Here is a 26421-nt window from a genome sequence, read left to right on the forward strand (position 1 = left end):
ATAAAAGAGAAGGAAGGGTAAAAACAGAAGTGTCTGTGTTGGAGAAAGATACAGTACCAGCAAGAATTGCCCTAACTCCCCTTTGGCCTTACCAGTGTCTCGGTATTTGTCACTTTACTTCCCTGTTCTCACCATCTAAGGAGTGGGGTTTAATAGGAACTGGACAAATATTCAGGGACAGTTTGGGTGAGAATATCAATAATGGTCTGATGAAGACCCTATTCCTTTTACTGTCCTTTTAAGAAAGACCAGATGTGCATGTTTAGAAAGGTCCCTTTAAAGAATTGTCAAATAAGATACTGTAGATATTTTGAGGGTAAGGGATGAGGGAACAATCTGAGAAATATGGAAAGGATGAATTAAGGGTTTCAGTGGTTTTAAATGTGGATTAAGAATGGTCTTCTGCAGGCACCTGGTGGCTCTGTTGGTTAAGTGTCCAGTTCTTGATTTCGGCTCAGGTCATCATCTCATGGTTTTGTGGGTTTGGGCCCTGCATTGGGCTTGCACTGACTGCGCGCAGCCTGCTTGGGATTCTCCCTCTCTCCCTCCCTCTCTAACCCCTCCCTCACGTATGCTCTCTCTGTCTCTCTCAAAATAAATAAATAAACTTTAAAAAACAAAAGAATGATCTTCTGAACAGTGCTGATTTCATAAAGCCTTGTCTAAAAAGACACATTTTCCTCTGTCCTATCTCCCTATCTGTAAGCTTTTTTTTCTGCTCTGTTCCTACACTAGTGCATCTTTTAATAACTCTGGCCTTCTTGGCTGCTAGCTATTGCCTCTGCTGCCAAAACATTAGAAACAGCAAGAAGATACGCAGCTTTTCATTTGTCCACTTTGTTTAATATTTTTCTCTTGCCAACAGAATTGGGTACTTTAAAAGTATTAAATATAACTGAAATCCCAATGTATACATTTGTGGAATGTTTCTATGAGCGTAATAGGGATTAGCTACAATAATCTCCTAATTATCATTTTAAGTCACAGACTCATTACAAGGAAAAATAACTGCATTTGTTATATAGAAAAGCAACCCTGAATTAATTTCATGTGCATACAACAACATGGTTAAATCTTTAAAACATATTGAAAACAAGAAGCAAGACATAAAAATTCCATTTATATAAAATTCAAAAATAGGCATAATAAAACCCAAAACCTAAGCATACAGAGAATGTAATACTATTAAGAAGGGCAAGGAAATGATTACCACAAAAGTCAGAGTAGTGCCTGTTACTGGAAGCAGAAAGGCTGTTATGAACAAGAAGGAGCACGTAGGAGGTTTTTATGATCCTAAATATTCTATTTCTTGTCATAGCTACATGCATGTTTACTTCATACTAATTCACTGAACTGTACATTTGTATTATAAACACTATTGTGTATATGGGATTTGTTTCATAATAAAAATGGTTTAAAAAATAGGAAAACATGGGAAAAACTAGAAAACAAATTTAATAGGCAAAAAGCTATTTTTCTGTACACGTCTTTCTTGCTTTCCTTATAAGATTGAGCACATTACTATCATAATTAAAAGAACATCAAATGGGGGAAGTTATATGTACAATGCAACTCATATTTTGTTTTCTAGTAATAAGCAAATGACTGGAAGATAAATTTCCACTTTTATACTTGGATTATTTCATGGTCATTTTCTGAGAACAAGAGTCTTTAGCATGAATTCTGGATTTAGAAGTATCATTTGTAGACCAGTTAGGAATTGAGTAGGGATCTCTGAGTGATTCACCTCTTTGGTTTCATTCTGTATTGTGAGATTTTAATTTTTTATTTGTTTTTGTTTTATTTTAAATACCAGATATTGTAATAGTTACATTTCCATGTTAATTTAGGCTTGAATTGACAATTCTTACTTATTTAGGTTACTGATGTTTTCTAAGAAGTATTAAATAATTATTTTCCAAAGTTGTTGCATGGAGTAACAACCCTTTTGTTTTATCATATCTATGTATAAAGTTAAAAAATAAAATATCAGTAGAAAAAGGCAATTTGGCCTGGTAGAATTATATCAAAGATATTTTGAGAGCATTTTAAATGTTGTTTTCTTTACTCTAATGAATCTTTGTTATGGTAGCATAGTGTAGAGATTAATCTTTATCTTCTGTTTTCTTGTATTTACTAAAAATTCTTAATCTGTTTACCTAAATGCTATTTTATCCTTCTGTTATTTAACGACTATTCTAAGAAATAGAATTAATTTTGTTAGTTTTAATTCATTCTTTAATGAAGGAAATAAAATACTAAAATTCAGTCTCTTCTAACCACAAAACAGCTATTTTGAAGAAATTAGAATCATAAATACTTACAAGGTTAAAAAAAAAAAAGTTAAGAAGGATAGGCATTGAATGTCTTTTCTGTGTTTTCTTGTCAAATCTCTCTCCCCCCTTTTTTGGTTTAACTCGGATTGTTTCTCTTTTTCTTTCCTTTAGTTTTCCATTATTCCTTTTATAATTCAGCCGTAAAATGCCTGGACTCAGCAGAACATGAACTGTTTTTGTTATTGTTGTTATTTATTGTGTTTGTTTCTTACAAGCTAGGTCTATTCACAGTGATTAAAGAGACAAGTTAAATTTAAAGTAGTCTTAAATATTCAGTATTACATACCAACTTGGAAAAGAAATAAACAAGAAATCTGCTTCCTCTTAGTTTGTTTTTTTAGACGTTAAACATAAACACTAATCTGATTATGATTACTATATAATTACCATTCCAAACATATTAGAATAAATCAACATTGTTTATTCCTTGTAAAAATATTTGTTCAAAACATTGAGCTGCAGAGTATATCATCATTACAGAAATGATATTTAGGAATCTGAATGATTTTGTTAAGGAGTTCATTTAACTGATCACATTGATTGTTTTGATTTTAAATGTTTTTCTGTTTTTATGAATAAGTACCTTGCTTTAAAAAAATGTTTTTAAACCTAATCCCTAATTTGCCTTTCCACACAGAGTTGTAAAAGATTAAGGAGCCAACAAAACCACCAGTGTGTTATAGTTAGGATTTCCTTTGTTGCTTGCTGCACATGCAACAATGTTGTTCTTTCTTTGACACAGACCCAGACAAAGGCTGAGTGTAGCAAGGAAGCAGACAGCAGGCCTCCAGTAGTAGCCCCTGCCTGGCTCCAGGATTTGTAAACAGAAACATCCCAGGCTCCAATAAGGCAGACAGCGGTTCCCTGTCTGTTCTGCATTCAGGAAGCGCTTGCTTGCATAAGCCCAGCCATTGCACACAGGCATACATAGCAGTATTTACATTTGGCTGAGTATTTAATTGAGAAAGCTAATAGGGAGGAAAAAGAGGGTTTATTAGAGCTAGGGGAACAAAACAATTTAGGGTATAGCATATATGTTTAAAAGAGAAAGATTTTTAAAGAAACAAAAAACAAAAGTTATGAGTTTTCTAGTCAAAGGCCTCTTTTATTGCACGCATATATGAATGCACATATTGAAATATTTTTCCTGGCAGTTTTTCAGGGATCTCATATTTTTAGACCATATGACATATCCTGGAAAGTTTTTTATTTGAAATATTAACCATTGGCATGGTTTTTTAACATATTTAAAACAATTTTTAACACTTTTTTCATCTTCACTATTCTATAAATTAGTAATTCCTATTTCAGATTTTGGATGAATGAATATTTTTATGTAAAAGCTATATTGCATTTTCTTTTGTAAATTTGAGAATAAAAGCAAAGAGAATGCTAAACCTTCAGAAAAAGATTAGAAGATTCATACAGAATTTTGGAATTTGAAAGACCTTAAAAGTTACCTGGGTAACCACTTTTTAAAAACTAGTTTAATTCATTTTAATAGCAAACTTACAGGAAAAGTGCAGAAGACAGACAACATTAAAAACATGTACTTACTTGTATGTAGGACAACTCAGAAAAGTGTAATGAATGGATGGAATCTACCGTATGATAAAAATGCTGCAAACACTACTTAGTTTCTGTCGGTAAGAAATTTACTTGTTTTTAAAAAATCCAAATGCTAGGGTTGTCCAGAAACATTTGCAGGTTTATTTATAATTGTTATAAAGTTAAACTGCTGAAACTTGTTCACTGAAACATTTAGACTGTGCCAATGCTTTCTGTCCCCTCGCTTACATAAATTAACATACAGGGATGCCTGGGTGGCTCAGTTGGTTAGCGTCTCACATCATGATCCCAGGGTTGTGGGATTGAGTCCTGTTTTGGGCTTTCCACTGAGCATGGAGCCTACTTGGGATTCTCCCCCTCCCCCTTCCCCTCTCCTTCTCCCTCTCCCTCCCCTTTTCCCCACTCACACATACTCTCTCTCTTTTTAAAAAAAAATCACATACAAATGAAAATGGAAAAACTACCAGTACCTGATTTTTGTCCCCTATTTTTCCCCTTTCAATTATATACTTAGGTGGGTACTGTTTTGTTTTGTTTTATTTGTTTTTAAGGTAGGTACCTTTTGACCTTATGGGGGAAAATGTCTAACATTCAGAACTACCAATAACAGGAAGAAAGAAAAAAGTAGGTTTTTGTTGGTGTCTAAAAATGAAATGTTTCCGGGGTGCCTGGGTGGCTCTGTGGGTTAAGCATTGGACTTTGGCTCAGGTCATGATCTCACAGTTTGTGAGTTCAAGCCCCGTGTAGGGCTCTGTGCTGACAGCTAGGAGCCTGGAGCCTGCTTCAGATTCTGTGACTCCCTCTCTCTCTGCCCCTCCCCCGCTTGCACTCTGTCTCTGTCTCTCTCAAAAATAAATTAAATGTTAAAAAATTTTTTTTAAATGAAATGTTTCCTGTCATAGTGGATTCTTAAGCACATTCTCCACATGTGTGGTGTGCTACTTTGGCATAATTGTTACACATTTGGCATGGATAATACCCAGGCTGGTGTCTTCAAAAAAAGGACAACCAAACAGGCCTCACTTACCTCCTGCAAAGCACCAATGGCTACACACTCTGGAAGTGCAGATCTGTTTTGACATGGTGAGCAATTTCTCACACCAAATGCTGGAAAGGAATACTGGGAATCAGAATTTCATTGGATTCTGATAATATCTTAATTTCATGGACTATAACTGTATCAAGACTGTAATGATGAGGTCTCTTTAAGCAGCAAAGATGCTACAAAATTTTTGTATTAAAACTCACATAATTTTTAGAAAAATCTTTTTAGTCTATTTTCTTATACTTTACATTCCTTTATAACAAGTTAGTCCAGATTATAAAAAACATTGTCAAGTACATTGACAACATCAAAAAGAGCAGAAAAAGGATGAGATGGAAAAATTGGAAATCAGATGTAATAATTTAGAAAAACTCAGTGGTCCAAGAGTCCCTAATAGATTCTAAGAGTATCACTGTAGACCAAGTGCTATTCAGCATTATAAACCCAGTCATATAAAAAGAAATTTGCTTTAATATGTCTACTTTAAGAAGGCAGGAAAAATGTACATTGTATTTTTAAGAGTATTTTATACAAAGTGGTTCAAGTTTAAAAACATATTTAATTGCAGATACTCATTGGCTTCTTTTTCCAGCAATTTTGTATCTTGTATTAATCATTTTTCAGTGACATTAATAGTCAAGGGAAATTGCCCCTTTTGGGGGATGGGTTGAAATAATGAGCTTAGTTTTGACTATGTTGTATATATATCTCTCTAAAATATTCAATGGGAAACAAAGTATATTTGTTAAAGAAGCTCTGTACGTACATGAATTGATTCACGCAGTATTTAATCCATATATTTCAGAAATCAGTCCAGCTGCTGTATTTCCAAATCAAAGAGCTTTTCCTGGTACACACGTTTCTTCTTCCTTGGCTGAACAGTTGAGTCAGGTGGAAAGCAGAGACTCGTTTTCTTTGTTCCCTGTTAAAAATTATTCAGAGCTTTTGGGGCGCCTGGGTGGCTCAGTCAGTTGGGTGTCTGACTTCCGCTGAGTTCATGATCTCATGGTTTGTGGGTTCGAGCCTCATGTCGGGCTCTGTGCTGACAGCTTAGAGCCTGGAGTCTGCTTCGGATTCTGTGTCTCCCTCTCTCTCTGCCCCTCCCATGTTCTCACTCTGTCTCTGTCTCTCAGTAATAAATAAACATTAAATTTTTTTTAAATAAAATAAAATAAAAATTATTCAAAGTTTTTTAAGTTCCAGCTCCTCACTGTTGGTTTAGGTAATCAATATTTGACTCTCCTCTAGTTCCCTACTTAAGAATATCTTTTGTTAGACAAAATGTAAAATGTAGTACCTCACATTTCTATTCTAGTAGTTTTTCTCAAGGATTATCTGTATATGACATGCAGAGGAGAAGATACCACTCAAGGCTATCTTGCCTTTTATTCCAAGTAAAACCAGCACTTACGTTCTTACGAAGCATGTTTAAATCACACCTTCTATGAGCTGCTGGGTGGCTCAGTCAGTTGAGTTCTGACTTTTGATTTGGCTCAGGTCACCATCTCACAGTTCATGGGATCAAGCCCCAGGTTGGGCTTAGTGCTGACAGTGTGGAGCCTCTCTGGGATTCTGTCTCTCCCCCTGTCCCTCTGCTGCTCCACTGCTCGCTCTCGCTCTCTCTCTCTCTCTCTCTCTCTCTCAAAACAAATAAATACACTTTAAAAATACACTTAAAAGTAATCACACCCTCTACAACCTTTGTTTATGGAGAATAAGATGTCTTTTTTTTTAGTGTTCATTTATTTTTTTTGAGAGAGAGAGAGCACGCTTACACACAGGGGAGGGGCAGAGAGAGATGAAGACACAGAATCCCAAGCAGGCTTTTTGCGCTGTCAGCATCGAGCCTGATGCAGGGGTTGAACCCACGAACTATGAGATCATGACCCAAGCCAACATCAAGAGACTGAGCCACCCAGGCACCCCAGGGTGGCTTTTTAATTTAGATTGCTGGCCTCTGTTTTTTTTTTTTATGGGTGTTATCCATAAAGAGTTTGATACCATAATTTATTTTAAAGATAGTACCATGCTTGTTAATTTTGCTGAATAAAATATGGATCGTTTGCAGAAGAAAAGGGACCTAACTGTATATTTTGGATGTCTGTCATTGCTTTGTAATCTGGGGATGTTGTTAACAAAGCCCTTTCTTTACATATAGATAAATGCTGAGAAGGGTGCTATTTGAATAGGCACACACATATGAGGAACATTCCTTGATTTACAAAAGCATTTATTCCTTTTGGAATCTGTTTGCAGTATTCTTGTTGGCCTCATGATCAGCCCCAAGCTTCTGCTCATAAATAGCATTCCAGACCTTTTTTTTCATATCAGGCTGATCTATCTGCCTCATGGTTTTTCAATAGCCCATAATTACACACAACAGTTTAAGTGTACTTAAGAACATCTTTTAAGTGGTTTTGTCTCCCTTATTTACTTTTGTGGTTCATTCTAAAGAAATCATTTGATTATCTTACGTTGATGATTCTTCTAAGATTTAGATAGCCCAGTGCATTTGATTTATTATATGCCGGTTTCAGTAATCTTACCTTTTTTAAAAAACTTTTAATGTTTATTTTTGAGAGACAGAGAGACAGAACATGAGTGGGGGAGGGTAGAGAGAGGGAGACACAGAACCTGAAACAGGCTCCAGGCTCTGAGCTGTCAACACGGAGCCTGATGTGGTGCTTGAACTCACAAACCGCAAGATCATGACCTGAGCTGAAGTTAGACGCTTAACTGAGCCACCCAGGGACCCCAGTAATCTTATCTTTGAATATTTTGGAATAAGGAGCAAGCAGAGGATAATAGCTTCTCTTTGGGTAAACTTCCTGGCCATTTAATATGAACTAGGATTCAAAGGTAACAGTATGAAATTGCTGTGAAGTTGATAAGATGCCCGTAGTAAGCTTACATTTTGTAGACAAAGGAAAATAGGTTGAAGACTATCATTTTATTATGCAGTTTGTTTGGCATAGAGGGTAAGGAGGATTTGTATTTCTTCAGTAAATCTTATGTTATCATATACTAGAATTTCTAAACTCAGACTTTAAGAGAAGCTGGGACACTAAAAGATGTTGGAGGATAATTCTTTTTTTTATTTTAATTTTTTTTATTTGAGTGTAGTTCATGTACAATGTTATATTAGTTTCAGGTGTACAACATAGTAGTTCAGATAATTCTTCATTGATAACAAAACAGGCACACTCTGTATCCCACTAATGAAAAGGACAACTCATGCACAAAAACTGGTACGACACTGTGAACTCCCAGAAAGCAAGAAGTGAGCTCTTTTAAAATGATGGCTGTTGGTTTTGGTTTTTTGGTGTTTTTTTTTTTTTTTTTTTTTTTTCTGCTTAGAATAAAAATAGGGCAGGGGCATCTGGGTGGCTCAGTCAGTTAAGCGTCCAACTAAGGTCAGGTCATGATCTCACCATCTGTGAGCATCTATGAGTTCAAGCCCCACGTCGGGCTCTATGCTGACAGCTCAGAGCCTAGAGCCTGCTTCGGATTCTGTGTCCCTCCCTTTCTCTGCTCCTCCTCCACTCACCCTCTCTCAATCTCTCAAAAATAAATAAACATTTAAAAAATTTTTAAAAAGAATAAAAATAGTGCATATTATTGTAGAAAATTTAGAAAGTACATTTATAAAAATTGCTCAAAATCTTTGTTAACAGGGACGCCTGGGTGGCTCAGTTGGTTGAGCGTCTGACTTCAGCTCAGGTCATGATCTCACAGCTTGTGGGTTCAAGCCCAGTGACAGGCTCTGTGCTGACAGCTCGGAGCCTGGGGCCTGCTTCGGATTCTGTGTCTCCTTCTCTCTCTGCTCCTCCCCTGCTCATGCTCTGTCTCTGTCTCTCTCAAAAATAAATAAACATAAACAAAAGAATCTTTGTTAACATTTAGGTGCATTTTATTTTAGTCTTTTTTCTGTGTGTGTTTTATAGTAAAACATATCATGTAAAACATAGTTTAACATGAAGTATCATCAAACCTGTGTGAAGGAGAATATCCCAGATGACCCCTGTATTTTATCTCTTCTTAATCACAACTCAGAATTCCTTCCTAAGGATAGCTATTATTCTGACTCTTATGATAATCATTTCCTTGCTTTTCATAGCTTTTCTATGTTCTGATATATGCCCAAGTTTAATGTAGTTTAATTGTTTCAGCTTTTGAATTTTATATAAATTAAATCATAGCATCTTCTTTGGTGTCTTGCTTCACACAATATGATGTTTTAAAATTTTGTACTATTGAGGGGTGCCTGGGTGGCTTACTTATTTAAGTGACTCTTTTTACATTTTTTTAAGTTACTTATTTTGGGAAAGACCGAGTACCAGCAGGGGGAGGGGCAGAGAGAGAGAATCTCAAGCAGGCTGTCAGGGCTTGAATCCACAAACTGTGAGATCATGACGTGAGCTGAAGTCAAGAGTCGGAAGCTTAATCAGCTGAGCCACCCAGGTATCCTGATACTGACTCTTGATTTTGGCTTACAGTATAATCTCACGGTTCATGAGATCAGGTCCTGGTTCGTGAGATCGAGCCCCGTTTCATGAAATTGAGTCCTGCATCGGGCTGTTAACACAGAGCCTAGTTGGTATTCCCTCCCTCCTTTCTCTTTCTTTCTCTGCCCATACCCCACTTGTGCACACTCTCCCTCAAAATAAGTAAGCTTTAAAAAAATTGTGCTATTGAGAAAACTATAGTTTTTCTGGTACTTTTTGTTTGTGTTTTGTCTTTTTAAAAATATAATGAATACAAGTCAGTTCTGCTGTATAATAGTCTATTGTATGGCTATACCACAATTTACTTTTCTATTCTCTTGTTGATAGATATTTATTTTTTTTCTAATTTTTGTATACTATGAATGATTCAGTTATCAACATTCTTGAACATATGTCCTGGTTCACATGTGCACAAAATTCTCCAAAGTATATAACTAGGAGTAGAATTGCTTAGTCATTGTGTGTATGTATCTTCAGCTCTAGTAAATAAAGCTGAACTGTTTCCAAAACAGTTGTACCAATTTGGACTACAAGCAGAAGTATATTAAAGTTCTGTATGCCAATACTTTTGCTCTTAATAATTTTTTATGAGGTTTAAAAAAGGTATTAAAATATAAAACATCACCAGCAAATAATTGAGAGGGTTGGAAAAGTATTCTAAAGTCTTTCTATTGCCCAGAAAACAGATGGGCAAAGGCAAATTGTCTAAAATAAGATAATAGAAATAAACACAAAGATGTCACTAATTATCTTAAATGTAAATGAATTTAACACTCCAGTTGAAAGACAAAGAGTGTTTGGATTGATTTTAAAGCACTAGCATCCACTTGCAAAAGAATGGAGTTGATCCCTTACCTCACACCATGTACAAAAATTAACTCAAAATGGATCAGTAACCTAAATATAAAAGCCAAAACCATAGAACTTTTAGAACTTCATGGCCTTGGATTTAGCAGTGAATTCTTACCTATGACACCAAAAACACAAGCAACAAAAGTAAAAATAGACAAATATGGACATCATCACATTTAAAAACTTTTGTGCCTCAAAGCATGTATCAAAAAATGAAAAGATAGCCCACATACTACAACATGGATGAACCTTGAAAGCATTGTGCTATGCTAAATGAAATAAACCAGACACAAAATAACAAATATTACATGATTCCACTTATATGAAATATTAGGAGTAGGCAGATTCATAGAAACAGAAAGTAGTTTGAGGTTACCAGGGGCTGGGAGAAGGGGAGCATAGGGATTTATTCTTTAATGGTTACAAAGTTTTTCACTGGAGTGATAAAAATGTTGTGAAAACAGGTAGTGTTAATGATTGCACAACATTGTCACTGTAATTAATGCCACTCCCTTTTACAATCATGAATGGTTAAAAAGGCAAACTTTATATATTCATCACAAGTTTTAAAAATTAGTAATGTAATATACCAAAAACCATTAAATTGTACACTTTAAATGAATGAATTGTATGCTATGTGCATTATATGTCAACAAAGCTTTTTAAAAAAAACAAAAATTAAAAACACACTAATGATCCTGTTTAGTTTATTTACAAGAGATACATATAAATCATAAGGATACAGAAAGATAAACAATAAATTGGTGGGGAAAATATATGAATATTAGATATATTAATATCAGATCAAATGGACCTTAAGGCATCAAACATTACCAGAGACAAAGAAGGGCTTACTTTATAATGACAAATATTCATTTAACGGAAGATAGAACAATTTAAAATTTGTATGTAGTTAGTAATATAGTTTGAAATACATGCACCAAAAATGGATACAACTAAAAGAGTAGACAAATTCTATTCTTAATTATAATGGAAGGTTTTAACACAACTTTCTAGTATTGATAAGCAGTCAAATATTCAATAAACAGAAGATTTGAACAACTCAATGAATATACAGAAAGATGTTCACAAGCTTTTTTTTTGGTAAGCAGTGTAGTATAAACAACATAAATTGGAGGGTTCTTTATGATCTAGGACAATGTTAATTGAAAAGAAGCAGACCACAGGGTGCCTGGGTGGCTCAGTCGGTTAAGACTCCAACTTCGGCTCAGGTCATGATCTCACGGTCCATGAGTTCAAGCCCCGTGTCGGGCTCTGTGCTGACAACTCAGAGCCTGGAGCCTGCTTCAGAATCTGACTCCCTCCCTATCTGCCCCTCCCCACTCATGCTCTGTCTCTGTCTCTCAAAAAAATAAATGTTGGAAGTTGGACGCTTAACTGACTGAGCCACCCAGGCACCCCTCAAAAGAATTCTTTACATCCACTAACATTTCCATTTGGCTTTTTTATATCTCATCTGATGTTTCCCATCTGTTCATTCATGTGTCCACTTTTTCCACTATATTTTTAAACACATTTATCATAGTTATTTTTTAAGTCTGATATTTTCGTCATCAGTGATTGTTTCTGTTGATGACTTACTTTTTTTAATGTTTATTTTTTTAACTTATTTTGTTTAATTCTTTTTTGAGAGAGAGAGAGAGGGGGGGGAGAGTGGGAGAGGGGCAAGAGAGAGAGAGAGACACAGAATCCAAAGCAGGCTCCAGGCTCCAAGCTATCAGCACAGAGCTCAGTGCAGGGCTCAGACTCATGAACTGCGAGACCATGACCTGGGCCAAAGACAGACACTTAACCAACTGAGCCACCCAGGTGCCCCTTAATGTTTATTTATTTACTTAGAGAGAGAGAGAGAGAGTATGTGTGTGTGTGTGTACGTGAACAGAGGAGGGACAGAGAAGGGGGAGAGAGAATCCCAAGGAGGCTCCACGCTGTCAGTGCAGAGCCCCATCTCAGGAACCTTGAGATCATGACCTGAGCTGAGGTCAAGAGTCAGACACTTAACAGACTGAACCACCCAGGTGCCCCAGATGACTTACTTTTTGAGATTGAACCAGATTTTCTTCTTCACATCTTTTGACTTTTGGTTTAGTAATGAACATTGTGGATAAAAGAAGAGTCTAAAATATTTATGTTCAGAAAAAGATACACTGTTTTGTCAAGCTACTACGATGAAGGGCTAAATGAATGTAGTCTGTTAGCTGTATCTGGGCTTTGCTGTTGGCTTAGTTTGATTCATTTCATTATAGGTTTCAAATGATTTGAGGGCAGGATGAACATTCACCTAAGTTTGGTTTAAGACCTCAGTGCTTATAGGATTTCTTGTAGTTCTCTTTCTATGCTTTTAGTGTTTGGTAAACCCTATACTCTAGCACTTCAGGGAAGAACTCTCACAACTTTTTTCTTTTTTTAATGTTTCATTTATTTTTTGAGAGAGAGAGTGCAAGCAAAGGAGGGACTGAGAGAGAGGGTGACAGAGTAGCCAAAGCTGGCTCCATGCTGATGGGCTGACAGCAGTGAGCCCAATGTAGGGCTTGAACCCACGAATCGAGAGATCATGACCTGAGCTGAAGTTGGACACTTAACCAATTGAGCCACCCAGGCACCCGAAAACTCTCTAAACTTTAATACCCCTTGGCCAACCACAGTTGGACACTGTCTTGTAATCAGTGAAAGCCAGCATTGCCCAAAAGGTTTGTCTCAGCTCTCTTGCCCTTCTCAGGCTTCAGCAGGCCTTGTGTACCCACACTTAAGAGGGTTCTCTCAGTTCTCTTGTCCTGCCTCTATTCATACTTGTGAGTACTTGGTAAAGGCCTATAGAAAAGAGTTGGCAGGTGATTGTAAGCTCTTTTTGTGTTCACAGCTCTAGATACTCTTAGCTGTCATGCTATCCAGTACTCTTATGCTTTAAGAATTTGTTAAATGTTCAGCTGTTTCTTCCTACTCACATCTATGGGAGGTGTCCTCTTCAGCTCACTGCATCATCAAGGATAAAGGCAGTTTTAGAAATCTTCTCTCTTAGAAAAGGGTTGTAACTTACTAGTTTTTTTAATATACTGGTTTCTTTGTGTCATTAGCTCTTAATGAGCTTTAGAGAAAAGATTTTGTAGGTTTATTAAGTGACTTGTTAGGTGTCTTGGCTTGTTATTAGGGTAGAAGCAAAATTTGCTTGCATCCTTTTACATCTTAAGCAGAATTGGAAATAACTTTTTCACATTTAAGCATATCTGATGTGATATTTCATCCTATCTAAACAACCAATAATTGAAAGACTTATCCTTAGGATGTAAGGGGGAGGGGTGTTTTTTCCTACCGCTAAGAAAAACACTATCAACTAATTGTAAAATGCTGTCAATTGCTTGATACATCCCACCTTAAGAGATTTTTAGATGAGATCAGTGTCAAAATTGATTAAATATGGTGCTTGCCATCTGCACACATGTGAACTTATTATCCTGGTAGATTATCCACTCAACATCAACTCCTCAATGTTTCTGTCAACAGGCCATTTGAGGAAATCATAGGAGTTCTGTTGTTTGAAAACTCTACATTGGATGGCAAAAATGTTGATATTGCTAAGGTATAGTGTTGGGTAATTGAAGATTCTATGTACTTTCTACTTTTGTGTATAGTAGGAAGTTTTTATAATGAAAAGATTAAAAATAAAGCAAGCAATCTCCCGTTGGCATTTTCTGGTATGAACAAGAAAGCAACTGCATTGGGGTGACTGGCTGGTTTGTTTGGTAGAACATGGAGCTCTTGATCTTGGGGTTGTGAATTCAAACCCCATGCTGGGTGTAGAGCTTACTTTAAAAAAGCAAGCAAGCAAGCACCTGCATTAACATTTTTAGATTGGATATCAGTGGTTGGGAACAAAATTCCAGAGATGATAGTGGAAAGCTCTCTTTTAAGAAATGCTGTATTTTTCTTCTCAATTATGTTTTGGGATGCCTGGGTGGCTCAGTTGGTTGAGCATCCAACTTCGGCTCAGGTCATGATCTCATGGTTTGTGGGTTCGAGCCCTGCATTGGGCTTTGTGCTAACAGCTCAGAGCCTGGAGACTGCTTCGGGTTCTGTGTCTCCCTCTCTCTTTGCCCCTCTCCTGCTCGTGCTCTGTCTCTGTTTGTCTCTTAAAAATAAATAAACATTAAAAAGAATTAAACAATGTTTTTAATGTTTATTTTTGAGAGAGAGGCACACACATACAGAGTGAGAACCAGGGAGAGGCAGAGAGAGAAAAACAGAATCTGAAGCAGGCTCCAGGCTCCAAACTGTCAGCACAGCCTGATGTGGGGCTCGAACTCATGAGCTGTGAGATCATGACCTGAGCTGAAATCGGATACTTAACCAACTGAGCCACCCAGGCAACCCCCCCCCCAATTATGTTTTTAATGGCACATAAGAAAGAATGTGTGTTGAGTCATTATATTGCCTACTGAAAACTAACGTAATGTTAGAAGTAAATTATATCTAAATTAAAAAAAAAAGTGTATGGAAAACAGAATATAGATGTTAGATTCAAAAAGAGACTCAGAAAAATCAGACTCTGTGAAAAGGTATTAGGGATACCTAAGCCAGTTTGTTTTTATTGTCTTTTTAAAGTTCACATAAACTGATTTTTTTTTATGAACTGATTTTGAAAAATCTATGACTCACCTGCCCTTCCTCTCCAGAAAAAGAAAAAAAAACAAAAAGAAAAATCTATGACTAGATAATCTTAAGGAGTCATTTCAATAAATAAAAAATATATATTCAAGGTTATAAGTCATAGTTTGAGTTATAGTTTAAGCAGCATAATTTTTAGTAGAGTATTCTTTTCTCTAAATAAAAAAAAGTATGTAAGTACCATATGGTTAACATTTGTAGTGTGTTCAAGATATTGCTCTTCTTCATAGGTTGTGAAACGCTTCTGTTGCTTAAATCAGTAACAAAAACAGTTTTTTTAATGGGAATATTTCTGGAAACCTTACTATTTATATTATTATTACATAATTGTATCCTTTTTCCAGAAATTTTTGTAATGCTAAAATTACTATCTAGTAACAAGAAAAATAGACTAGGAAAATTATTCCTATTTTGTAATAAAAGTTTGATAGAATTAAAATATACATCACTTTAGCAGTATACAGTGTTTTCATAATGTAGTTAAAAATAAGAATATCTAAGGGTACCTGCCTGGATGGCTCAGTTGGTTAAGCATCCAAATTCAGCCTACGTCATGATTTCACAGTTCATGAGTTCGAGCCATGTGTCCAGCTCTGTGCTGACAGTGTGGAGCCTGGAGTCTGCTTGGGATTCTGTGTCTCCCTCTCTCTGCCCCTCCTGCCGCTCTCACTCTGTCTCTCTCTTTCTCTCTCTCACTCTAAAAAAAAATAAATAAACATTTTTTAAAAAGTATAAAAACAAGAATATCTAACCTAGAAGGCCAAATCTTAATGTTCTATCTTTAATAATTTTCACTTGTGTTAAACAGTCTATACTTTTTTAATATACAATGTTATTTTAGAATAGAGAATGTATGCTTTGTTACATTTTAAATTTCAGTTTGTAATGTCACATAAACTAAAGAACATTAAGTTTTAAATTCTTAAAATTTTAAAGTGTCAACATATTTCAGAAATTAAAAATAGACTTTTTAGGGTATTTGGGTGACTCACCTAGTTAAGTGAGTGACTTGATTTTCGCTCAGGTCATGATCTCACATTGCGTGATTGAGCCCTGCCTGGGGTTCTGGGCTCTGAACTGAGCATGGAGACTGCTTAGGATATTCTCTCACCCATTCTTTCTCTCTCTCCCTCCCTCTCTGCCCTTCCCCTGCTCTCATGCGGCCTCTCAAAATAAATAAATAAACTTAAAAAATTTTTAAAGACTTATTTTAAAATAAAACTAAATTTCTCATGACTTCTTATTCCTGATTGAATTTAAAATACACTTTTCATATAAGTAGTGTACTTCAATTCTTTGGGGAATTACAACATTGGCTGTTCATTTGCAGAGATGGTTTTTCCATAATGTCACATTACTATTATAATTTTCAATATTTTATTATTATTTTCTTATATATATATTATTTCTTATATAGACTTAGAGAATCTTTTTTATTAACTCATGTATTTGAATTACGCAAGAAAATTAAAACCCATTTTAAAATGCAGCCTTTCTAATTTGAAAATACCAAAACTTTGTTTCATAATAGACTTGTGAATTTTTTTGATCCAGGTAAAGAGCAGCCTCACTATATGAAAAATATAAGTGTATTTTGTCTGTCACATTGGTGGTAAAATTTGGGGCAGGTTTTTTTGTTTTTTTTTTTTTTTTTTAATGTTAACTGAATGAAATTGGATTTAATTGTGTATAACCGTTTTTTTTTTTTTTTGTTTGTTTGTTTTTAGATAAATCCTAGTGATTTCCTAAGCTTCCACCTTAGGAAGCTAGAAAAAGAGCAAATTAAATCCCAAATAAGCAGAATAAAAGATCAGAAACAATTAAATTGAGAACAAAAAGTTCATAGAGAAAAAAATCAACCATACCAAAAACTGGTTTTTTTGAAAAGAACAAAAAGATTGATAAATATCTAACCAAGCTACTAAGAAAAAAAAAAGAGAAATAAGTTGCTAATAATCAAGAATGAAAGAAAGGTCATCACTGCAAATCACATGAGTATTAGAAGGATAATAAAAGAATATTATGAACAACTCTTTGCCCACAAGGTTGGTAACTAATGCCTTGAACATACACATCTACCAAAATTCAGAGAGAAATATAGGCATTATCTATTAAAGAAACTCAACCAATAATCAATAACCTTCTAAAACAGAAAGCACTCGGCTCAGGTGGTTTCACTGTTGAATTCTAGCAAACATTTAAAGAAGAAATGATGCCTAAGTGCCTGGTGGCTCAGTCAGTTCAGCATTCGGACTCTTGATTTCTGCTCAGGTCCTGATCTCACAGTTTGTGAGTTCGAGCCCCACATCCATCGGGCTCTGTGCTAACAGTGTACAGCCTGCTTGGGATTCTCTCTCTCTTCCCCTCTCTCTGCCCCTCCCCTGCTCATGCTTGTGCTCTCTCCCTCTCAAAAATAAATAAATAAAAATTTAAAAAAATAATAAAGAAGAAATGATACCAATTCTCTAAATCACTTTCAGAAAATAGAAGCAGAGGGAACACTTCCTAACTCATTCTGTGAAGCCAGCATTACCCTCATACCAAGACAATGAAAAGACCAGCCATACTAGGATAGAATATTGGCAAAACACATATCAAAGATTTGTGTCCTAAAATATGCAAAGAACTGTTAACAATAGGAAAACAGGGTGCCTGCGTGGCTCAGTCCTTAAGCATTTGACTTTGTCTCAGGTCATCATCTCAAGGTTTGTGAGTTCGAGTTCCACATCTGATGAGCTCATGCCCTGTTTTGGGTGAGCTTGAGCCCTGCTCTGGGTGAGCACAAGCTCCATTCCGGGTGAATGTGAACCTCACTTTTCTCTCTCTCTCTCTCTCTTTCTCTGTCTCCCCCTCTATCCCTCTCTTTCTCTTTCCCTTTCCCTCTCTCTCCTTCTCCTTCTCTCTCTCCTTCTCCCTCTCCTTCTCTCTCTCTCCATCTCCATCTCTCTCTCTCCCTCCATTTCTCTCTCTCTGCCCTTGGTGGGATTCTCTGTCTTTCCCTCTCTCTCTTTGCCCCTTGCTCACTAGCGCTCTCTTTCTCTGTCTCTGTCTCTCTCTCTCTCAAAAATAGTGTCACATCCCTTCCACCTTCATTGTAAAAGACAGTATTACAGGAGAAAAACAAATAGAAGTTTAACATATATACTTCCTGCATACATGAGAGATTCCCAGGAAATTTGAGTAAATCTCTGAAGTAGCCCAAGTAACCAGGGTAAATACTGTCTCCAGCTAAGCCAAAAAAAAAAATGGGGAAGGGGGAGTGGGTTAAGGAAAGACCAGTAACGGATTGTTACTAGGAAAAGCACAGTAAACAAGTGTATGGTTGTTATGTAGATTTAAGTCCTTGTCTTCTCTATTGATAAAAGTTTCAAGAGTTTTAGGGGTGCCTGGGTGGCTCAGTCGGTTAAGCGGCCGACTTCGGCTCAGTTCATGATCTCGCGGTCCGTGAGTTCGAGCCCCGCGTCGGGTTCTGTGCTGACAGCTCAGAGCCTGGAGCCTGTTTCAGATTCTGTGTCTCCCTCTCTCTGACCCTCCCCTGTTCATGCTCTGTCTCTCTCTGTCTCAAAAATAAATAAACGTTAAAAAAAATTTTTTTTTTAAAGTTTCAAGAGTTTTAGTCATTTTCGTCTTCCTAGTACTAAGAGGGAGACACCTTACAAATGGAAATTTTCCTTACAAATGTAAATGCCTTTTATAAAAGGGTAACTTCTACTTGGTTTTCAGAGCTGCTTCTGTGTCTGGTGTTCCTTTTTTCTCTTACTTTTATTTTCAGTGTGTATTTATTTTTAAGAGAGAGAGCACAAGCAGGGAAGGGGCAGAGAGAGAGGGAGACAGAATTGGAAGCAGGCTCCAGGCCCTGAGCTGTCAGCACAGAGCCCTACACGGGGCTCAATCTCACGAACCGGGAGATCATGACCTGAGCTGAAGTCAGATGCTTAACCGACTGAGCCACCCAGTTGCCTCTGTGTCTGGTGTTTCTTAAAAATAACCAGCTCAAGATAGTCCTTATGCCAAAGAGGCATATTATGAGGTATTATATTCTGCCACCCTCACAGCCACAATAAAACAGAATAGACTGTGTGGCTTAAACAACAGAAATCTATTTTCTCACAGTCCTAGTGGCCAGAAGTCCAAGATTAGGGTGCCAGCCTGGTTGGATTGTGTTAAGAACTCTCTGGCTTGTGGATAGCTACCTTCTCACCGTTTCCTCACATGGCAGAGAGAGAAAGTCCTCTGACATCTCTTCTTATAAGGGCACTAGTCCTATCATGAAGGCCCCACTTCCGTGGCTCATCTAAACCTAATCCCAAAGGTCCCATCTCCAAAACCCATCACATTGTGTGTTAAGTCTTCACCATATGAATTTTAAGAGAACACAGTTCAGTCTGTAATACATTTTGTTTATTCATTCATCGGTTTATTAACATTCATGTTGTTTCCACTTTGGGCTATTATGATTAGTGTGCCATGAGCATTCCTGTAGAAGTTTTTGTTTGAACACTTGTTTTCAGTTCTTTTGGGTATATGTCTATGAGGGGAATTGCTAGGTCTTATGGTAATTCTATGTCTAACTTTTCGAAGAACTTCCAGAATGTTTTCTACTGCAGCTACACTATTTACATTCCCACCAGCAAAGTACAAGAGTTCTAATTTCTCCATATTCTTGCCAACACTTTTTATTTTCTTTTTTTTTTTTTAATTATGGCCATCCTAGTATATGAGAAGTGATATCTGATTGTAAAATGAGTTTTTATATGTAGCTTTCTCCCTATAATTTATTCTATAGAAGAAGGTACAATTATCATTATGTTAAATGATAAGTATGTAAATATACTGCAGATTAAAAAATTTTTTTAATGTTTATTTATTTTTGGGAGAGAGACAGAGACAGAGTGTGAGCAGGGGAGATGCAGAAAGAGAAAGGGAGACACAGAATCCAAAGCAGGCTCCAGGCTCTGAGCTTTTAGCACAGAGCCCAACGCGGGGCTCAAACCCAGGAACCACGAGATCATGACCTGAGCCGAAGTCAACGCTTAACCGACTGAGCCACCCAGGCGCCCCAAATATACTGCAGATTAAATGATTGTTACATATATTGATGAGTGCTGAGAAATACATAGAATTTTTGAATCATTATATTGTGTACACCTCAAACTAATATTAACACTATATGTTATACTTGAATAAACAAATAAATAAAAATTAAAAATAATAAAGTGACTCTGGGTTTAGGTACAAGCCTGGAGTTTGACTTGCTAAATGAGTAAGTATTATAGTGCACCAGAAGATTCTTCTATAGAGATATTGTTTTGACATTGTAATATTCAGTTGTGTTTAATTTGACACAAATACATTCCTTTAGAACAGGAATGCGCATTGGAGGAACTCTTTGTTATAGAAGCTTCTGACTTTGCCAGAGGCTTCTAGTTTGATACAACACATAATTATAATGTCCAAAGTGAGAAAGATTTAAAATAACATATGCTTGAATTTGAATGTAAAGAATTATTATTATTTTTTAATGTTTATTTATTTTTGAGAGACAGAGAGAAACAGAGCATGAGCAGGGCAGGGGCAGAGAGAGGCGGGGGGAGACACAGAATCTGAAGCAGGTTTCAGTCTCTGAGCTGTCAGCACAGAGCCCGACACAGGGCTGGAACTCATGAGCCATGAGATCATGACCCAAGCCAAAGTCAGATGCCCAACCGATTGAGCCACCCAGGCTCCCCTTGAATGTAAAGAATTATTAAATAATGATGTTATCAGTCATCAAGCCTACCCTCTGGTCATTATTACCAAACAGTGAATACCTTCAATTAAAAAAAATACATGAACAGCTATTTCATAGGGTAACTCATTCCATTTTAGACAGCTCTATTTATCAGCCATAAATTCTTGTGCATACTGAGTTAAAAACTGCTGTCCTTGAACACACACTGATTGGATCTTATGTTCTCGCTAGCTGTTAAGTCCTTTTTTCCACATAAAGACAATTATTTATCTTCTCTAGTGTTTTTCTTGTTCCACACCAGACACTTCAGTTCTTTCTACCCATCACAATTTAGAGTTCTTCACTATTCTCTTCTGAATGTGCTCCAGTTTGTGGAAATCCATCCTAAAGTGTGTTTCATCTGGTCCACAGAATGGAACTAACACATAGTATAGTTTACATGCTTGTAATGGCCCTGTAGTTTAGATATGTGTGTTCCCTATCTGCAGGTGAATAACCTTTGGCTCAGACAGGTGAAGAAATTTTCCCAAGGTCATGCAATAAGTGGAAGAACTGAGTTTTAAGTCCACTTCAGATTTCATTGCCTGTAAAGCCATGTTCTTTTCATTAATAATCATAATATCAATATTGATAAACTACCATTTATTGCATAAATAATATATACTCAACATGGTACTAAGTACTTAGACTCCCATCTAAGCCTCACAGAAGACTTTTGAGGTAGAGAGTACTGACTTTATAAATGAGAAAATTAAAGATCAGAAAAGGCAAATAATTTGCCAAATTCCACTAAGAGTGGCATAGTCAGGATTTAGAACCAAATGTGATTCCAAAGACTGTTCTCTTAATATTGTATTATTCTGCCTGTGCTGTTCCACGATGTAGTTGATATTCATTAATTAGCACAGCCAACAGGTGTTTCAGTGTTGTAAATCTATAAGATCATTTGTGTGATTAAAAACACATAATTTGTGACCATCATAAATTTATTATTTTTCTTTAATTTCCTTTGATGCAAAAACATTGCTGATTGACTATATATTGATATAGCCTTTCTGTCAGTTCTTAACAAAATGATAAAATAAGAAATAACTGTGTTTTAAAATTTGTCTTCTTTTAGGTCCACCTCATTCATTTAACCGAGATGAGACAATAATCATTGCTTTGGCATCAGTCTCTGTATTAGCTGTTTTGATAGTTGCCTTATGCTTTGGATACAGGATGCTGACAGGTAAAAGTATCTCCTTTTGTTCTTTTGTATCAAATATACCATTTAGTCAGAATCAGTTTTTTCCTTTTTAAAGTTTCTATGCTAAAAAAAACCTCTGTGCTACAGTAGGTACCATCCTCTCTTCGCAAACTTTTTTTCTTAGTTTTTATGAAAAGTTACAAGCATATACAAAATATCTATCACCCAACTTCAATGATTATTACATCTATATATCATCCATAGCCCCACTCACCACACCCTTCATGGTACTGGGTATTTTGAAGTAAATTGCATATGTCATTTATCTGTAAAAACTTTAGTATTATCTCTGAAATATAAGGACTTAAAATATATGTAACCACAATACTATTTTCACACCAATAAATAAATAAATAAATAAATCTTCAGTATCATCAACTGTCCAGTCAGTTCTTTTTTTTTTTTTAATATTTATTTTAATGTTTATTTATTTTTGAGAAAGAGAGAGAGACAGACCACAAGGAGGGGAGGGGCAGACAGAGAAGGAGACACAGAATCTGAAGCAGACTCCAGGCTCTGAGCTGTCAACACAGAGCCTGACGTGGGGCTTGAACTCACAAGCTGTGAGATCATGACCTGAGCTGAATGAAGCTGGACGCCCAACTGACTGAGCCACTCAAGCACCCCAATTGTCCAGTCAGTGCTAATAAATTTTAGGTTTAATGAGCTTTTTAGAAAATCAGTACCCATTCATTCATTTGAGTCACTTTTTTCAGTACCCATTCATTCATTTGAGTCACTTTTTTTAAGTTATTAAAACCTTCATGGGGCGCCTGGGTGGTGCAGTCGGTTAAGCGTCCGACTTCAGCCAGGTCACGATCTCGCGGTCCGTGAGTTCGAGCCCCGCGTCGGGCTCTGGGCTGATGGCTCAGAGCCTAGAGCCTGTTTCCGATTCTGTGTCTCCCTCTCTCTCTGCCCCTCCCCCGTTCATGCTCTGTCTCTCTCTGTCCCAAAAATAAATAAACGTTGAAAAAAACAAAAAATTAATTAAAAAAAAAAACCTTCTTTAATAATTCTGCAATATTTCTTCGAATTTTAAATTAGGTCTGTTACTGGAACTATCTCCCAAAATTCAGCTTTAATGTTATTATTCATCATTCATCTTCATTTATAGATAATTCTTAGTTTAGTAAATAGTTTTACTCTTGGTGACATTGGGCATAAATCTTGCTGCCTGCCTTCTGTAGTTCTTCTTTTTTAGCAATTATAAGAAAAAGTGTAATAAAGATTTTAAGAGAACCGTACATTAGCAACTTCTTTTTCCTATTGTTATAGGAGACCGTAAACAAGGTCTTCACAGTATGAACATGATGGAGGCAGCAGCATCAGAACCCTCTCTTGACCTAGATAATCTGAAACTGTTGGAGGTAAGATTGCTTTTAGAACATATGGACTGTTCTTTCTGCTCTCATAGTATATCTGAGACAGTAACTTCATTCACTCACTGCATCATTCATCCATTTATTCCTTGAGCATTTATTAACTATCAGTTTGGTACCAAGGCCTATTTCAGGCACTGAGAATATAGGTAAAAACTACAGAGAGCCGCCTTGAGACTTGTATTCTAGTGGGAAAGAGTCTACAAAGAGGTGAAACAAATAAATGTATATTACTTCTACTAGTAGTAAGTGCTATAGAGAAAAATAAAACAGATAAAAAGAAAAAGATGGAAAGCGGTTTAGTAAAGAAAGTATATTTAGAAAGGAGACAGAAAGTGTATTTAGAAAGGAGATGATCTTTGAGTATAGACTGCAATAGTGTATAGGAATAAAGACATGTGAAATTCTGAGAAGAATGTGCCATTCAAGCAACCCATGGTATATGCCAAATAAATATTCCTTGTTTGTGCATATATTGCATATTTTTATAGGTACATACAACTGTTATATGGTAATATCTCAGAACCTATGTTATAGTCTTACCATGATGAATGTTTTTATGATTATTATTAGAATAAATAAACTATGATCCCCATACTAGAGACTGTTAAATAATAGATATGGTAGATTTAGTTATATAAAACATTTTAGGAACCTTCTGTTTGGGAGAAAAATACAATAAACAAAGTTAAAATATTCAAAAAAGCATTTCAACACATAAAGTAGAATTGTTAAAGAGCTAGTATAAATCAATATAGAAGCAACAATCCATAAAAAATGGACCAAAAAGATGAAGTGTCAATTCATAAAAGAATTAAAGGTAGCTTTTGAATGCATAATAAGATGTCCAATTTACTAAATTGGAAAAAAAATACTAGTTAAAACCACAGGATTTTATCCTGGACTGAGTAAAATACTCCCAAACATTGCTGATTTAACTATATATTGATACAGCCTTTCTAAAAGGCAGTCTGTTTATTAAGTAATTAACCTAGAAATAGTTAAATATGACAAAAATATTAAATAAATGATGGTAAATCCTTAACCTGTTTCAGTAAAGTAAAATCCCCAGAAGCCAAAAATGAAGAGAATGGGTTGCATTTTGCTGATTTTATTTTTTTATTGTGTCCTGTATATTGTGAATGTTATATTGAGGAGATCTTGTGTTCTGGTAGGTTTTTCTAAAGTGTTGTTTATTTCCATTATTTGTTTTAGTAGGCAGTTAACTTGGTTGGACGTACTGTGAACTCCTTGTCTCTTAGATGGAAGCTCAAATCTCACTGCAATTGTTTTATCTTTAGCTGGAATTGGTCTCAAGTATTCATTTCATTTCCCTCTCTCTCACTCTTCTTTGTGGGATTCTCCTCTCCCTTTCCAGCATTTTTGGTTGCCCTAAATTCTGTCCTCTGGCTCCTAGGGCCAGGAAGACTATAGATTTTCTATCGCAGTTCTAACTGCACTGTGCAGTGTTTGTGTCAGCCTGCTTTCAGGCTAAAAGCTATAAAAATGAGTAGTTCACCCTATGGCATTCCTTTCTTTTAAGTGTTGACTCCCCTCAGAATCTACTTCCTTTTGTTCATTCTCTAGCACTTTTAGATTTCTTTTTAAAATTTTGTTCAGAGTTCATAGTTGTTATCTATGGGAGGGCTGGGTCTGATAGGAGTTTCCTGAGCCATATGACATGTAGAATTTATTAGTTTCTTGACAGTGGAGTAATTTAAACTATAAGCAATAGAGAACTGTGGTATACATTTGGATTTACACTTTTCTAGAAAATTGACTGTTCAGTTGTGATATGAATTAATACCTTGCTTTCTTCAAAACAAATTTACAGCTGATTGGCCGGGGTCGATATGGAGCAGTATATAAAGGTTCCTTAGATGAACGTCCAGTTGCTGTAAAAGTGTTTTCCTTTGCAAACCGTCAGAATTTTATCAATGAGAAGAACATTTACAGAGTGCCTTTAATGGAACATGACAACATTGCTCGCTTTATAGTTGGAGATGAGAGAGTTACTGCAGATGGACGCATGGAATATTTGCTTGTGATGGAGTATTATCCCAATGTAAGTTCTTTATAAAAATTAAACTGACATTTATATTAGCTGTCAATCAGAATTTTAAGAGGACTACTGTTATGTAGAACATTGGTGGTTTGCAAACTGGTTAATAATGGTTTGCTGTGAGATAAGGATCTCACATCAGAATGTGAATCAACCAAGTCACTAGTTAACTTTTTAGTTCATCTGTCTGTCTGTCTGTCTGTCTCTCCCTCTCAGCAAGACTTTCTTGATGAAGGAAACAGTGTTTTGTCTGACGTTCATTCTTGTGCAAGCTCCTTATCCCTGACTGGTAAATACTTTGTGGATGAGCACCTTGAATAGCACTGACACATACATATTTATGAAAGCTTTCTGTTTCATACTTGTAAAACATAACAATTTAATTTGTATTTGTACTGGTAAGAGATACAGTATAAAGAAAGAATGTAAAAGACTATGTTTTCTATCTTAATTTCAGAAACAAAAGAAACATTTAATATGAAATACTCACTTATACTTTTTAACATTGGAGAAAAAAATTAATAATTTTAAATTATCCTTTCCATCATCTTCTCCCCTCTCAACTCACAGAAATGTCTTACTGTTTTGAGATTTTGATATGTCATAGTTCATTAAATCTCCATGGAATCCTAACCTACTTAAATATTTTGTCAGGCTACTGCTAATTTACCTCCTTATGTACAAGTAAATTAATTCCACTTTTTTTTTTTTTTTTTTGTATTTGTGTATTTCTTCTTTTATATAGGGATCTCTCTGCAAGTATTTGAGTCTCCATACAAGTGATTGGGTCAGTTCTTGCCGTCTGGCTCATTCTGTGACTAGAGGTCTGGCTTATCTTCATACAGAATTGCCACGAGGAGGTAAGACAATGAGTAGAAGATGAATGACACTCATGTGGGGCAAAATTCACAAAGGGAAATTGTATTCATATCTTCAAACTAAGAGTATATTTTATATAATAGCAGATTTATTATTAGCCAGTTGTTTGAAGTATCTGGCTTGAGGAAATA

At 35.9% G+C, this 26421-nt stretch overlaps 1 protein-coding gene across 2 annotated transcripts in view; it reads left to right on the forward strand.

Moving 5' to 3' along the window:
* Positions 1 to 26421, forward strand: part of BMPR2 (bone morphogenetic protein receptor type 2) — a 197079-nt gene that overhangs the window by 133691 nt on the left and 36967 nt on the right. For both annotated transcript variants that reach the window (XM_045480783.1, XM_045480784.1), the window contains 4 exons: positions 21842 to 21952; positions 23246 to 23337; positions 25184 to 25414; positions 26157 to 26271. In XM_045480783.1, coding sequence (XP_045336739.1) covers positions 21842 to 21952; positions 23246 to 23337; positions 25184 to 25414; positions 26157 to 26271 — 549 coding nt within the window. The remainder of the gene's footprint in view (positions 1 to 21841; positions 21953 to 23245; positions 23338 to 25183; positions 25415 to 26156; positions 26272 to 26421) is intronic.

The sequence above is a fragment of the Leopardus geoffroyi genome, chromosome C1, assembly GCF_018350155.1.
Source record: "Leopardus geoffroyi isolate Oge1 chromosome C1, O.geoffroyi_Oge1_pat1.0, whole genome shotgun sequence".
In the NCBI taxonomy this organism is placed as follows: domain Eukaryota; kingdom Metazoa; phylum Chordata; class Mammalia; order Carnivora; family Felidae; genus Leopardus; species Leopardus geoffroyi.